This window comes from Glycine soja, chromosome 9 (assembly GCF_004193775.1).
Source record: "Glycine soja cultivar W05 chromosome 9, ASM419377v2, whole genome shotgun sequence".
In the NCBI taxonomy this organism is placed as follows: Eukaryota; Viridiplantae; Streptophyta; class Magnoliopsida; order Fabales; family Fabaceae; genus Glycine; species Glycine soja.
The window spans coordinates 2,308,429-2,322,582 of record NC_041010.1 but is presented as its reverse complement, the minus strand read 5'-3'; the positions used below and the strand labels follow the sequence as shown (position 1 = coordinate 2,322,582).

Below are 14,154 nucleotides of genomic sequence, written 5' to 3'. Positions count from 1 at the left end.
CCTCTATCTAATTATAAATAATTATGATAAATGTTATGATTATGAATAAGGTTTCTTAATAACCTGTTTATACATGTTTTTTAAAACTGAAAATTATTCTAATTACATAGAATTTGTAAGATTTATAACATTTATTTATTCTAACACTTAAGCCATTTAATTGCTAAAGTTTGAAATATTATAATTTAGAGTGTAGTTGCTGGTAGAGTACAAGCCTGACGTAATGTTTAATATCTAATAAAAATAAAAAAGTTAAACAACATATAAGTGAAAATAAAACTCATAAACTTGAGTCTTAAGGTTTTGAATTAAGATATGATGTTAAGTAACACTTATATGATTGTTCATGGTTCATTAGTGTAAATTTCTATGATATTTATCACCTTAGTCACACAAGAGTGATCTTTCTCTTCATTTATAATCAATTAAGAAAGAATTATTTCATGCCAACCGTGTCTTCATGATAATAGTTATAAACAAGAAACCAAAAATACGATTACATATTATAAAAAAAAAATTATACCCCCTGAATCTTAAACATTTACAAAAGCAAATAAATAAGAGAAAGTTATGCTACAGCCTTCCCTTCACGGTATTCAAATTTAGACTCGTGGTAATTAACAGATCATTTCCCCAAGTTTTCCCTGTGCAGCTTCAGAAGAACTCTTTACTCTGCAGTTTAATTGCTTGACAGTTTGTCCCCCAGCTTCAGAGGCTATTGATTATTTAATGCATTTGGTTTGTGCTTATATCATACGTTGTAATTCTAATCCTAACTAACCCAGCCTAAGATATTTCCCAACTGTTAAAATTGGAGATTGATCACATTAGTAATCTATTGCATTATTTGAAAAGAGATCAAGATTCAAGACCTTGTGCATCAAAACTAAATAAAGAAACAAAAACTATGACAGGAACACCTTGATTCAGAAAGAAGTGCAGGATATTCTGAACAACACACAAAGAAGTAAACGATGCTGCAAGGAAGAGAAAAAATTGAGGAATATAAACAACTAGAAATATTCATTGGGAATAACATAACATAAATATCCAATGAGTGTAGCTCAATTAGCAACCCACACTGAGTTTGCAGGGAAGGACCTGCACTTCCTGTAAAATACATTCTTGGAAAGGAGTGAGGAACTTTAAGTGTGACTAAGTCTTGGATCAATAATTAGTTCCATAGTTAGTTCAAAGAACCAAAGTTTGTAAAAATACTTTAAGGTTCCACCGGAGAGCCAAATGTCTTAATTACGGTGGTTGAAAAAAAGCATATATACAATGATAAAGTCACAAAGACATGACAGCCAACAATTGGCCTTAACAAAGAAGCCGCAGGATATTCTAAACAAAACTCAAATAAGTAAAAGATACTACAAAGATATGAGAAATTTCAGAAATATAAACATCTAGAAATATTCATGTGAAATTGTGACTCCTTCTGAAGAGCGTATGGAGCGTGGGTACATGCCAGTCAAACAATTGGGGCACATGTTGATGAGAGTACGTTCTGCACCCTTCAATGATTCTTCAAATGATATCTTGAAACTTAAAACACAGTTCATACAAGTAGTATTACTATACCTGAATAGTTTGTTCAGCTTCAGCGCAAGCATCGAAATCATACATGTGTCATCGATTCAAACTCGGCGCAATTCAAATTTATCAGTAATCATTACCTGTCAAGATGTTTGGTGGTATTCTAGAGGTGAAAACTCAAAGAAAATAGAATAAGAGGAAGATTATTTGGGACTGAATAATTCTCTGATTTTATTTCAACTTTGGTTTGGCTTGGCTTAATAATGCAACTAGTGACTCCACATATTTATAGAGGACAATGGAACTTCCAAGAGAGCATTAATTTACTAGTGCATGAACTCTCATTACCTAGGTACATATTTTCTAAATACATGTAATTCTCTAGGTACATGAACATAATTTCCAAGACTAACATTAATACTACTGCACATTATTCAACACAAGAACATCTCAACATATTTGCTCAAATTCAGTCCTTGAGAGGGTTGTATGAATACGAATAGTGTGTGATAGATTGGCCAAATGACAAAATACACATCCGATGTAAAAAAGTACACAACCGATGTGAAAGAGTATGATAACAATTTAGTTGATACCAACACAGGCCCAATTACCTTAAAGGAGTTTGTCTGAAGGTTGTTGCAGCAGATGGCTTGATTCAACATAGCAACTTCTAAAATCTGTTCCTTTGCTTGTTATCATTTTGCACGTTTTATTTTCATTACCTGAGTAGTGGCAATATTCTAAAGTTTGTTATAACAAGCTTTAGATATTTTGTAAGAGCAATCTATAAATAAGGAACAGAGTGAATAATAAAGGTATCAGAAAACTTATCTTGCATTTTCTTAGCTTCCTTAGTTTCCTTAGCAGTAGCAGTAGAATGGAATACTGTTTCGTATCAGAGGATGACAATCAAAACAGAGTGACGCCTCATGCATCCTATGTGGCAAAAATAACCCATGTTAGGTAAATTGTTTCACAAATCACCATTTATAATTTTACACGTAAACATGTATTACATGGACAATCTAATGATATTTAAGTGGTAATGTCTCTTAAGAAGTTTTCAAACACTTTACTTGCTACTTTCCACTGTGTTTGTCACACCAAGTACTATGAGAAGGCAATAGGACCAATTCTTGTTGATCCTATAACTAATAATTAACATCCTATAACTTCGTGCATTTCACGTTGAGATGCAGTTGCTAATTGGTATCAATCTGTTGGGGTTGGCAATTGTCACCGCTCTCACCTACAAATACCATCATTCCATTCTCATGCAAATATCTTCTATCTATTTATATTGTTACTCTACTAAATCTCTCTTAAATGCTCAAGTTTTTGTAGGTGCAACCACTTGTTTTGGCCATGTTCTGTTGTGTTTCACCACTACGAACTATTAATAAGATTGAATTTACCAAGTTTTCGATTGAACTTGTTTTTGTGTGTGTGTGAGAGACAGATTATTTTTTACCATAACATTTACAACAAACAGTAGTCAAAACTAAGTATTTCAAACTATTTAATCTTGGAAGAAATCCTGTTTTTTTGCTGTCCATTGTGGACCAACACGAACATGGTATTTTTATATGGTTTGTGTTTTTATTGGTGCATACGATTAATCTAATATTCCGCTATAATTTAGAATCTTGATCCACTGAATCAAATCAAATTTAATATAAATCAGAAATAGTTGTTTGAACAGAATAAAAAATGGAGATTAAGAACAAAATGGTGAGCTCGCTACTAAAGAAGAAAAGCTCCTTCATTTCATACAAAAACATGAAAAAAATATTAGACAACTCGTCCTTTTAAAGTTTAGTCTATACATTAACTTCGACAATGGTTAGTAGCTATGCACTACGAGTATAAAAATTATCCGTCAACCATGCTACATCATGTTGGGATTGATGGAGATAATTATATATATCATTGAGCCATCCTTGTATGTGTATATTTGTAAGTATATTTTCAACCGTTAATCCCATAGGTCATAGTGAACAACAAATTGATGTCTAAACGAATATTTGCCATATTTTTGCAGATATTCTACAGAAGTCCTAACACAATCTAATCTTTTGTTTTCCTTTTCTTTTTGTTACCAAATCACAGATCGCATCGCCAAAGAAAAAAAAAAGAAGGAAAAGAAAAAGGTCCTTCCAGCTTTGATGGTTGACTATTTCCCAAAACTAACATGAATGAATGGTTCCAAACTGGAATTTGATTAATGGGGTGCAATATTTCAGAGTGAAATACTATTAAAAATATTTTTGTCTAGAAATATTAAAATATATTGTTATCTTAAACAAATCGAATCCATATCTGTGACATTCATGGACAAATCTACCACGTTATGGTTTGTCGTTAATTAGCCAACTAAGCAAAGTGTGTAAAGACCAAGTCAAACTAAGGAGCAAATATTTTGCTAATCATAAGGTACCACGTTTCAAGATTATACAACGGACGGGAACTCTTGGTAGGCGTGGAATTAGTCATAGACCTGATTTATTTTAAAAAAAAATAATAAATAAAATTAATCGGTATCCCGCAGAGATTAGTTAGATAAGTTTTGTTCTTCTTCTCAATTTTGGCTTCAACATCTAAACTCTTGACGTTACATTGTGAGTGAAATTTACCATCTATAATTTACTTTCACCAATTGAGTACATATACCTAAACTTTTGACATAACAATATGACTAGGCCAATTAACTTTTTATTTTGCCTAACCTTTTGACATAACAATATGATTACGCCAATTAAATTTTTATTTTCATGCAAAATTCCTATTGTTTATATCATTATGATTTTTCTATCATATATATCAAGTTTATAGATTAAAGAGAGCAAATAATAAAAAGTTTCTCATGTAATAATTTTTTTGTAATTTTGATGTAATAATTAGTTTAATGACAACAGTTTTCTATTTTTCACTTGGTAACTTATGCATCAGGAGGTTTTTTTTTTTTTTTTTTTTTTTGCCTTTTAATCACCGGTATTATCATACCAAGGGATTAGAAAAGTGGTCGACTTGCAATGCCTAAAAAAGATGGAAACTTATTAGCCATGGGTTGTTATGTTTTTACTTTAACTTGTCTTTGCTAATGTGTTTATTATTATTGCTAAAAATACATGGGAAATTGTTTGTCTTCTTTTGCATTTGTTTCTTTCAGCATTTGGAATGCCAAATTTATCAAGCGTCCTTTTCCCAGGTTAAATTTAGGCATGAAATTAATGAAAGTACACCTTACATGCGACAATTCAGCTCAAACCGGAGAACTAACTTTCACATGGTGCAAGGAATAAATTAAAGCACCTGTTATTATAAACTCAGTTTTAAATTTTAATTGTAGACGGACACAAACATATCTCTATTTGTACGTTCACAATGGATGACTCATAGTGAGTGTGCTGTAAGATAATTAAGCCTGTGCTTATGCTTTTATATTTCTTGCAAATCAGGCAGGAAATCAAGGATTCGTTCTTTTGATTTTCAGAGTCAATTTTAAAAAAACTTTTTAACTAGCACTACTAAGAGAACAAGTTAAAAAACTTTTACACCTTATTTTAGAACTTTCTTGTTTAACTCTTTATTTTACTTTGATAAAGTTTTAAATTTTTTATTATGATCCTTTATTTTTTGAAATATATCATTTTGATCATTTTTTAAATTTTTTATTAAAAATATTAGTGTTTTATTCATTTTAAAATTTTAAAAAAGAACCAAAATGATACATTTAAAAAACATAAAGAAACATAATAAAAATTTTAAAACTTAATGTAACAAAATGAAACAACTACAAAATATAATAAGCCAAAAATAATTTTAAATCTTTTAAAATAATTAACTTTATAGAAAGGTAAAAAATACAATACTGCACAGATGGAACAACATCAACACATAATTTCATTGGAACTACCAAAAATTTCTTTACTCCTCATCGAAAAATCAAAACCTTTCATATAACTATGTTGTTGGAAATAAAAGCACGGGAGATTGAAATAAGAGTTGTCTTCGACGAAAAATAAAAACATGACCAAAACTTATCAATTAACCTAGATCTGAATGAGAAAGTCATAATGTGACTCTTTGTGAGGTCTGCGAGCAAAGACCTCCATTGTTGAGCATGGTTGGGTTGGGCAAGTAAAGTATTTCACATCCGACATCTACAATCGGACTGGGTGAAGACGAACAGTACAAAGAGGGGCTAAATGGTGTGTTTCATTGGAAGATGATTCCAATTGACCTTACCAGTCAAATCTCATCCACAACTGGGCGTTGTCAGTCTTATTCTTCGCCTTCATCAATGCGTTGTTGTTGTCTCAACGTTAAAAATTTAGATTTATAATTGAAAATCTTAATAATTCAAAAGCTAATCCATTCTATACGAATACGAATATATCAAAAGAGAGGTGAATAAATGTGTTTCACTCACATGCTGTAAACTAAAATGGAAGGAACATGAGTATGTGTGAACTTTGAAAGGTGAGAAAAGGAAGGAAAAGTTAAAAAAGTGTTAGTTTTTTAATTTTAAATTTATTGTATCACTTTGAATGTGTGAACATTGAAACATTATAATTACTGTTTTCATCCATTGTAAACTTCAAGAAACATGAAATAAGAAAAAAAATCTCCTTTTTCTATCATTAAATTCTTGAGTCAAATAACACTGAACACATGAATTAATTAAAGCGAGATTAATTTTTATGTATTTTATATAACTGTATCACATAGTTTGATTGAAAGCTTTATTTTTATATTATTATTTTTTTGGTAAATTTGACAGTATTATTATTGTGCTCAAACAAGATTGATTATTTTCAGTGGAAAGTATATAAAAAAAATTCTTGAATTCAAATACTATGAAAATAGTAAGAAAGTTTTGTAAATTAGACGCTAAATTTATTGATATTTATAATATTTTTGAAAATAAAATTTAAAATAATTTCAATTTAATTAATAATATAAAAGAATTATACCGAAAATATATATCAAAATTAATCTCATACAAATTAAATTCTACAAGATTGATGATTCAGATTTCAGAGAGAGAAAAATAACCTGGAACAAAAAATAGTAAAGAAAAGAGTGTGATTGTTATTGCTAATTTGCTATCCCTGGGAGCATAGTTAGTTATAAAAAAGTGGTGGGCCCAAATAGATGTTATGACGCCTGAATTTGCTGGCTGGCTGGCTTCCAGAGCAGCAAAACAAAACAAAACAAAAACATCTCGGGAAAAAGAATACCCCAACGGCTACTCTGCGTTGGATCCACTTATGTGACCGTTGGTGGGCCCCACCAACCCCTTTTCCTTTTCTCACATTTCAAATTTTATATATTACCCTCACTACTCATTACTCTTACAAACTCAAACTCACACCTGTTTTTAGTAGTTTCTTCCCTATTTTTGGTTCATAACTCAGGTTTGTTTCTGTGTAATGTGTTCTTCTTAATAATTGCTCTCTTTTCATTCATAGTAAATCCTTTTTTAAGGTTCTGGTTTGTCTCAACTCAAGTTTTCATTTTATTTTATTTTTCAGTTTGTAACTATGACTGCTGAGGTTATGGCTCAAGAGGAGACACAAGCAGCTGAGGTTGTTGCTGTTGCTGTTGCTGTTGCTGAGCCCCAGAAAGAGAAGGATGCTGAAGAAAATGTGGAACCAAGAGAGCCATCATCAGTGGATGAAACCAAACCCAAAACGGTGGAGAAAAGCTCTTCTTACAAGGAAGAAAGCAACTACCTTTCTGATCTCAAGGAGTTTGAAAGAAAGGCCTTGAGTGAACTCAAGTCAAAGCTTGAAGAAGCTATCTTGGGGAACACCCTTTTTGATCCAAAGAAGGAAGCTTTACCAGAGAATGAAGAGAAGAAGAATGAAGGTGAAGAGAAAGAGGAAGAGGAGGAGAAAAAGGTTGAAGTAGAGGAGAATGATGTGTCTATTTGGGGAGTGACCCTTTTGCCAAGCAAAGGTGCAGAAGGTGTTGATGTGGTTCTGTTGAAGTTTTTGAGGGCTAGGGAGTTTAAAGTCAATGATGCATTTGAGATGCTGAAGAAGACCCTTAAGTGGAGGAAGGAATCAAAGATTGATTCTGTGGTGGATGAGGATTTTGGCTCTGACTTGGCCTCTGCAGCTTACATGAATGGTGTTGATCATGAGGGGCACCCTGTGTGCTACAACATCTTTGGTGCATTTGAAAGTGAGGAGTCTTATCAGAAGACTTTTGGGACTGAGGAGAAGCGCAGTGAGTTCTTGAGATGGAGGTGCCAGTTGATGGAGAAGGGTATTCAGAGGCTTAATTTGAAGCCAGGTGGTGTGTCTTCATTGCTTCAAATCAATGACCTTAAGAACTCCCCTGGTCCTTCAAAGCTTAGGGTTGCCACAAAACAAACTCTTGCAATGTTTCAGGACAATTATCCAGAAATGGTGGCAAAAAATGTAAGTTCTTTGCCTTTCTTTTCCTTTTTGAATTGTTTATATAATGTGATATTATTTTGATGTTCTAATTTTGATATTTGTGTTTCATTGTAGATTTTCATCAATGTTCCTTTCTGGTATTATGCTCTCAATGCACTTTTATCCCCCTTCTTAACCCAAAGAACAAAGAGCAAATTTGTGGTTGCTCGTCCTAACAAGGTCACTGAAACATTGACCAAGTATGCTCTCCCATCCTATCCATTAAATTAAAAATTTTGTTCATTGGAAATTTTCAATAGCATTCAATTAATTATCTTAATTTCTTTGCATTAAAAAGGTACATTCCAATTGAGGAGATCCCAGTTCACTATGGTGGTTTCAAGAGGGAAAATGATTCTGAGTTCTCTTCCCAAGATGTTGCTGTTTCAGAACTCATTCTCAAGGCTGGATCAACTGCAACCATTGAGATTCCTGCATTGGAGGTACCAACTAATTCCTTAGATGTCTTTTGGTGTTGTTCTCTGACCAAAATTGGAGTTTTACATTGAAAGTAGTTTATACTAACATTTAATGCAAACCTTTATTATGTGGATTATCAAAATTAAAACTTTAATTTTGATTTGAAAGCAATAACAAAAATAAGAGTGTTGGACTAAAAAGGTTGTACTTGTTTGCATCATCATTATAGGTTGGATACTCTTTGTGCTGGGATTTGACTGTTCTGGGTTGGGAGTTGAGTTACAAGGAGGAATTTGTTCCAACTGATGAGGGTTCTTACACAGTTATTGTTCAAAAAGGGAAGAAAATGGGTTCCCAAGAAGGGCCTGTTAGGAACACTTTCAGGAACAATGAACCAGGGAAGGTTGTCCTCACAATAGAGAACACTTCAAACAAGAAGAAGAAGGTATTGTACCGTTACAAGAGCATCAAGAGCTCCTTCTGAGAACACAATTCAGAAGTTCTATTTTTGTTAAATTGTGTTTTTAGTTGTGTGAAGACTGAAAAACGAGCTATTCTTTCATTGTTAGTGATTGGTTTATATACCATTTTTTTTGCCTGAAATGAAATTGATTGAAAGTTCATTCATTTTATCTGTGCCAATAATGTATCTAATCTCCTTATTCTTCTGATGTAAATGATTTTCTGCTGGGTTTCCTTGAAGGATTGTTAGAGTGTGTGTCTGTCTGCTTCAATTTAGCTTGTGCACTATTTATTTAATTTACACAATTTTCCGTAAGTTCCAAGTCATTTCACCCTTGCCAGCTTTGATTTTGCTATACACGGTCACCTTATAATATATATATATATATATATATATATATATATATATATATATATATATATATATATATATATATACTAGTTTTTCATATCTAAAAAATAAATGGTCAATTTATTTAATATTTATTTTTTTTAATCAATATTTAAAAAAAAATTATGTTTCATTTTATTATCTACGGTTATTTTTTTTTCTATTAAGTGATGACATGAAATGTCACATCATCATTGTTTTGTTATTATCTACGGTTAAATTAATTTTTTTAATAAGAAAATGTTATTAAATATAATTATTTTATTATATTATTTAATTTACTTGAGACATTTTTAGGTGAATATTTTTTTAAAAAAAATAGAATTTTGTCTAATAATATATTTATTTTAGTAAAAAAAATTAAAACTTTTAATATTATTATTTTAGTAATTATAATTTGTTTGTTTATGTCATTAGATTTATTTAAAAATAATAATATTTTTTGTTTAACAATTTATTTATAGAAGAACTATATTACATTGTCAATAAAATATTTAAACAATTACATTTGACTAAGAAAAAAAATTTAAGATGGAGATATGTTACGACAATTGTTTCTGTTATGGTTATGTTGCTAGCAAATTTTATATTTTTTTTTCCTTTCCCGTGAATAGCAACGATACATAGTTCATGTGATCAATATTAATCGTGATGACGTGAGAGCACGATAAATATTTAGACTGATATTCACTAGAATCACTCTTATTTTTTAATTAACGACACATAGTTCATGTGATCAATATTGACATATTCAAAGATCGCAATGACGTGAGAACACGATAAATATTTAGACTGATATTCACTATAATCACTCTTATTTTTTAATTAACAAAAATAAAAAAACATCTAAGACACACAAGTTTAACTAAAAAATTACATACAAGATAACTAAAAAATTATACTATAATTTTATTCAATTTTTTCATTTTTCTTTATCTGTATATATCTCTTAAAAAATTAATTTAATAAAAATTATTTTTAGAACCAATTAAAAATATATTTATATAATATAATATTTATCTTATTTTAATAATTTAATTTTTTTTAAAAAAACATCAAGCATGAAGGTCGAGGTGATAATGTAGTGTGCAACTAGTGTACTTTAGGAAATAGTTTTCGAATAGGTATATTTTGAGAAAATTGAAGAAAGAGAATGTACACTTTGTTAAAAAAAAACCTTTTTTGTTTTCTATTTATACAACACAATCAACTACAATATTATTTTTTTCATATGATAATACCTACGACTCCCGTTTTTAGGAGTCAATGATACTATGGTATTTTGACTTGAAAAATTACTTCCAGGTAGGCCTTCTTAGGTCACCTATTTGTATTGGACCCCAATTAGTTGTCTAGAAAATTGTTAAACCATTCTTTAAATCTTTCTTTTATATCATTAAATTCTATAATCAAAATGTCTCTCGTTCATTCATTAGCCATCACTCGTTGGCTAATACTTGTAAAATTTTAGTTCTTGACATATTGATCATTAATCATCATCTATCAATTAAGGGTTAGTTTAATTTTTAAATATCTTTTTGTAAATGTTTTTTCCCCTTAATCTTTGTAACTATTTTCTTTTTTATTCTTTGAAAATCTTAATTTTTTATTTTATTTTTTTCTTAGTCTATGAACATATAACACATTTTATTTTAGTTTTTGATGATGTTATTCATGAACATTTTACAATTATATTATATTTTGTTGACGTGATATAATGATGATGTAATCATTTAATGATGTAGTATGATGATCTTATAATTTTTAATCATGTCAACATTTAATAAAATTTATTAAAAACAAAGATTATTAAGAAAAAAAGGAAATTTTGCATGAATTAACTTAAAAAATTAAAGGATTAAAATAAGAAAATTTTTATTTTATATAGGGACTAAAAGATTATTTAAGTTTATAAATTTTATTCTAGATTTATAATTACAAAATTAATGATAAAAGATTGTTTTTAATTAATGACTTTTTTAAAAAACATCAAAATTAATTTCAGAGATAGAAAAAAAAAGATTAAAAGGGATAGATAATTAAGAAAATTAAACATACATATAAAGACAAAAAAATAGTTTCAGATGGTTAAATAAAAATATTTTAGTAGCTGTATATATAGTATATAAAATGCACACTAAAAAATATATAAAAAAGTAACTAATTGAGAAAGAACGAAAATATTACCCTCTAAATTATCAATATCAATTTATAATATATATATATATATATATATATATATATATATATATATATGTATGTACGTATATATATATATATTATAAAAAAGGTTATATACCAATATTATAAAAAGTTTTACACGTTGATTATAAATTTTTTTTTTTCTTCTACATTTCTGAAATTGATTTGGAATTCCAAAGGTAATATGAAAAATGCTGGAAGTAATTTGGAAAATACATGAAGCAATTGCCTAGATCGACGTCGACAGAGGGCAACTGGGTCAATCTGCAGGCTGTGTTGGCTTAACTGAGTTAAAACACTACCTAAATATCTTAAATTAAAATATCAATTAAGCCAATTGAATGCCATTTTCTTTATTATCACGTTACACATGCAAAGTAAGTATCTACACCACCAAGTCCCAATATATGCTTTTTCAAGCTTAATTAGTGATCTTTAAGTATGAGACAATCTCATTTGATTTAAAAAAGATTGTCTTATACCAAAAAAATATACTATCTATTGTTAACATGTTTGGATTGTCATTGTGAAAGCTCCTCACTATTTATGTATCAAAAGTTGCTTGGGAGTACTTTGTCCTGCTGTAAAATGATTGGAGAAATACATTGTGTTGATAATTAATTTCTTCTAAAAAAAACATGAATGATTATATAGACTTTTTTCTCTTAATTATATTTTTTATTCATAAAAATTAAATTTTAAATTTTATTTAAGGAATCTAATCCAATTTTACCAATATCAAAGAATTGCTGGCAAACCAATTATTGAGTGTGATGACAATGATAGGAGATACGATTTGTAAGGCTTGTTTTTAAATATTTATTATTTATTCAACATGAAATATTTTTAAGACATAGTTTAGCTCTTTTAAGAATTAGATTTGATTTAAAATCTGATTTCTAATACATAACCTCAAAGATATTTAGTGATGCTGATATGTCATTAAGTTCTACGTGGCAATTGTTGAGACATAGTTTCTGTTAGTCACATGACTCACATGAACAGTTTGTTAATGTGGTGAGTGTTTTAGGAATTAAAAATGTATTTTTTAATAATTTAAAAGACTAAAATAGTATTTTAAATTTTTGGGAGTAAAATTGGATTTATCCTAAATATCAGGGATTAAAAATTTAGATTTTAAATTTAGTTTTTGTTAGTCACATGACTCACATGAGCAGTTTGTTAATGTGGTGAGTATTTTAGGAATTAAAAATGTATTTTTTAATAATTTAAAAGACTAAAATAGTATTTTAAATTTTTGGGAGTAAACTTGGATTTATCCTAAATCTCAGAGATTACAAATTTAGATTTTTTTTAGTCATAAGAATTAAACTTAAATATTATGAAGTTTACAATAATTCTTATATTATGTTTAATCAATTGAATTAAATCTGTTTAATAAATTGTCGTTTGTTGAATTGGAGACAAGTAACTTTGTTTTTGATGAATTTTTAATTTTAATTGATAATTATTTTTTAAAATATGTTGCTGTTTTTTTAAAAGAAAATATTTATGAAATTTGGCAATAGGTAATCTTAAATTTACTTGATAAACACTTAATTTTTTTTAAAATTGTTTTAAAACTGGGAGGTATCTATTTATTCTTATTTGACACTTAATTAATTTCTCTTTTAACATATTTTTTCTTTCACAAAGTTTAAATATGAGATTCTAGTCTAATATCACTTGAACCAAGGACATGTTGATATTGAAGAATTGTTATGTATTTATTTATGAGAAAAAAGGTTTTATTAATGGTATAAAATAAATTTGTTAACTTTTATGAAAAATAACTATCTTAAAATTATATCAATAATAGTTTGATATTAAATAATATTGTAAAACTATTTTACACTTTAAACTCTGGCACATGACCATTAAAATCTTTATTTAAAATACTTATGAATTTTATTTTATTTTAAATATAAATATCATATAAAAAGATAAAATAAATGAAATATTATATTTTCACACAATGATTTTTAATTTTGAAATAAATAAAGTCAAATACGGAACACTTTACGTGATGCTTTCTTAATGATTTTTTATTTATTTAAAAATTTATATTAATTACTAGATTATTTAATATACAGTGAAATACTAATTAACATTATAAATATTTTATTTTTAAATTTTTAATTATTTGAAATTAGGGGAAATAAATTAAGTTTGAATGATGTATCGCTAAGTATTTGAATTTTTGCTTTGTTATTATGTATTTATTTATTATATTTATGATTTATAGGTTCTAGAATAATTTAAAATATCACATGTAAAATGTAAATAAAAACATTTTTTTCACTGTTTTTTTAATTTTGAAAATAATTAAAGTTGAAATAAAAAGTATTTTTATAGTTACAAGTGTTTAAATTCGTTATTCATTTATTATTTTTATTTTTAAATAAAAATGTCATATTAAATAGTAGAGAAATATTTTAGTTTTATAGTTTTAAAATTTAAAAATTAATTAAAGTTAACATAAAATAATATTTTATCATTAAATGTAAACAACTTTAGACATTTTCTTCTTTATTATTGTATTACTCTTTTATTTAATAATTTTTATTAATTGTCAACATTTTTTTTATAAATAGATTTTTTTTTGTTGTACCATTATTAAGTCAAGTCAAGTCATTTTAATAGATAATGAGTTTTTAATGCTCATTTATAAAATATATTTCTCTCAAT

At 28.1% G+C, this 14,154-nt stretch overlaps 1 protein-coding gene across 1 annotated transcript; it reads left to right on the top strand.

Annotated features, from left to right (window-relative positions):
* The first annotated feature begins 6,890 nt into the window (after positions 1-6,890).
* Positions 6,891-9,145, top strand: LOC114425490 (patellin-4-like). The gene is made up of 5 exons (XM_028392430.1): positions 6,891-6,962; positions 7,080-7,973; positions 8,067-8,191; positions 8,290-8,434; positions 8,641-9,145. Exons 2-5 carry the CDS (start codon positions 7,089-7,091, stop codon positions 8,893-8,895), a joined length of 1,410 nt encoding a protein of 469 aa, XP_028248231.1. The 5' UTR covers positions 6,891-6,962; positions 7,080-7,088; the 3' UTR covers positions 8,896-9,145.
* The last annotated feature ends 5,009 nt before the right edge of the window (positions 9,146-14,154 follow it).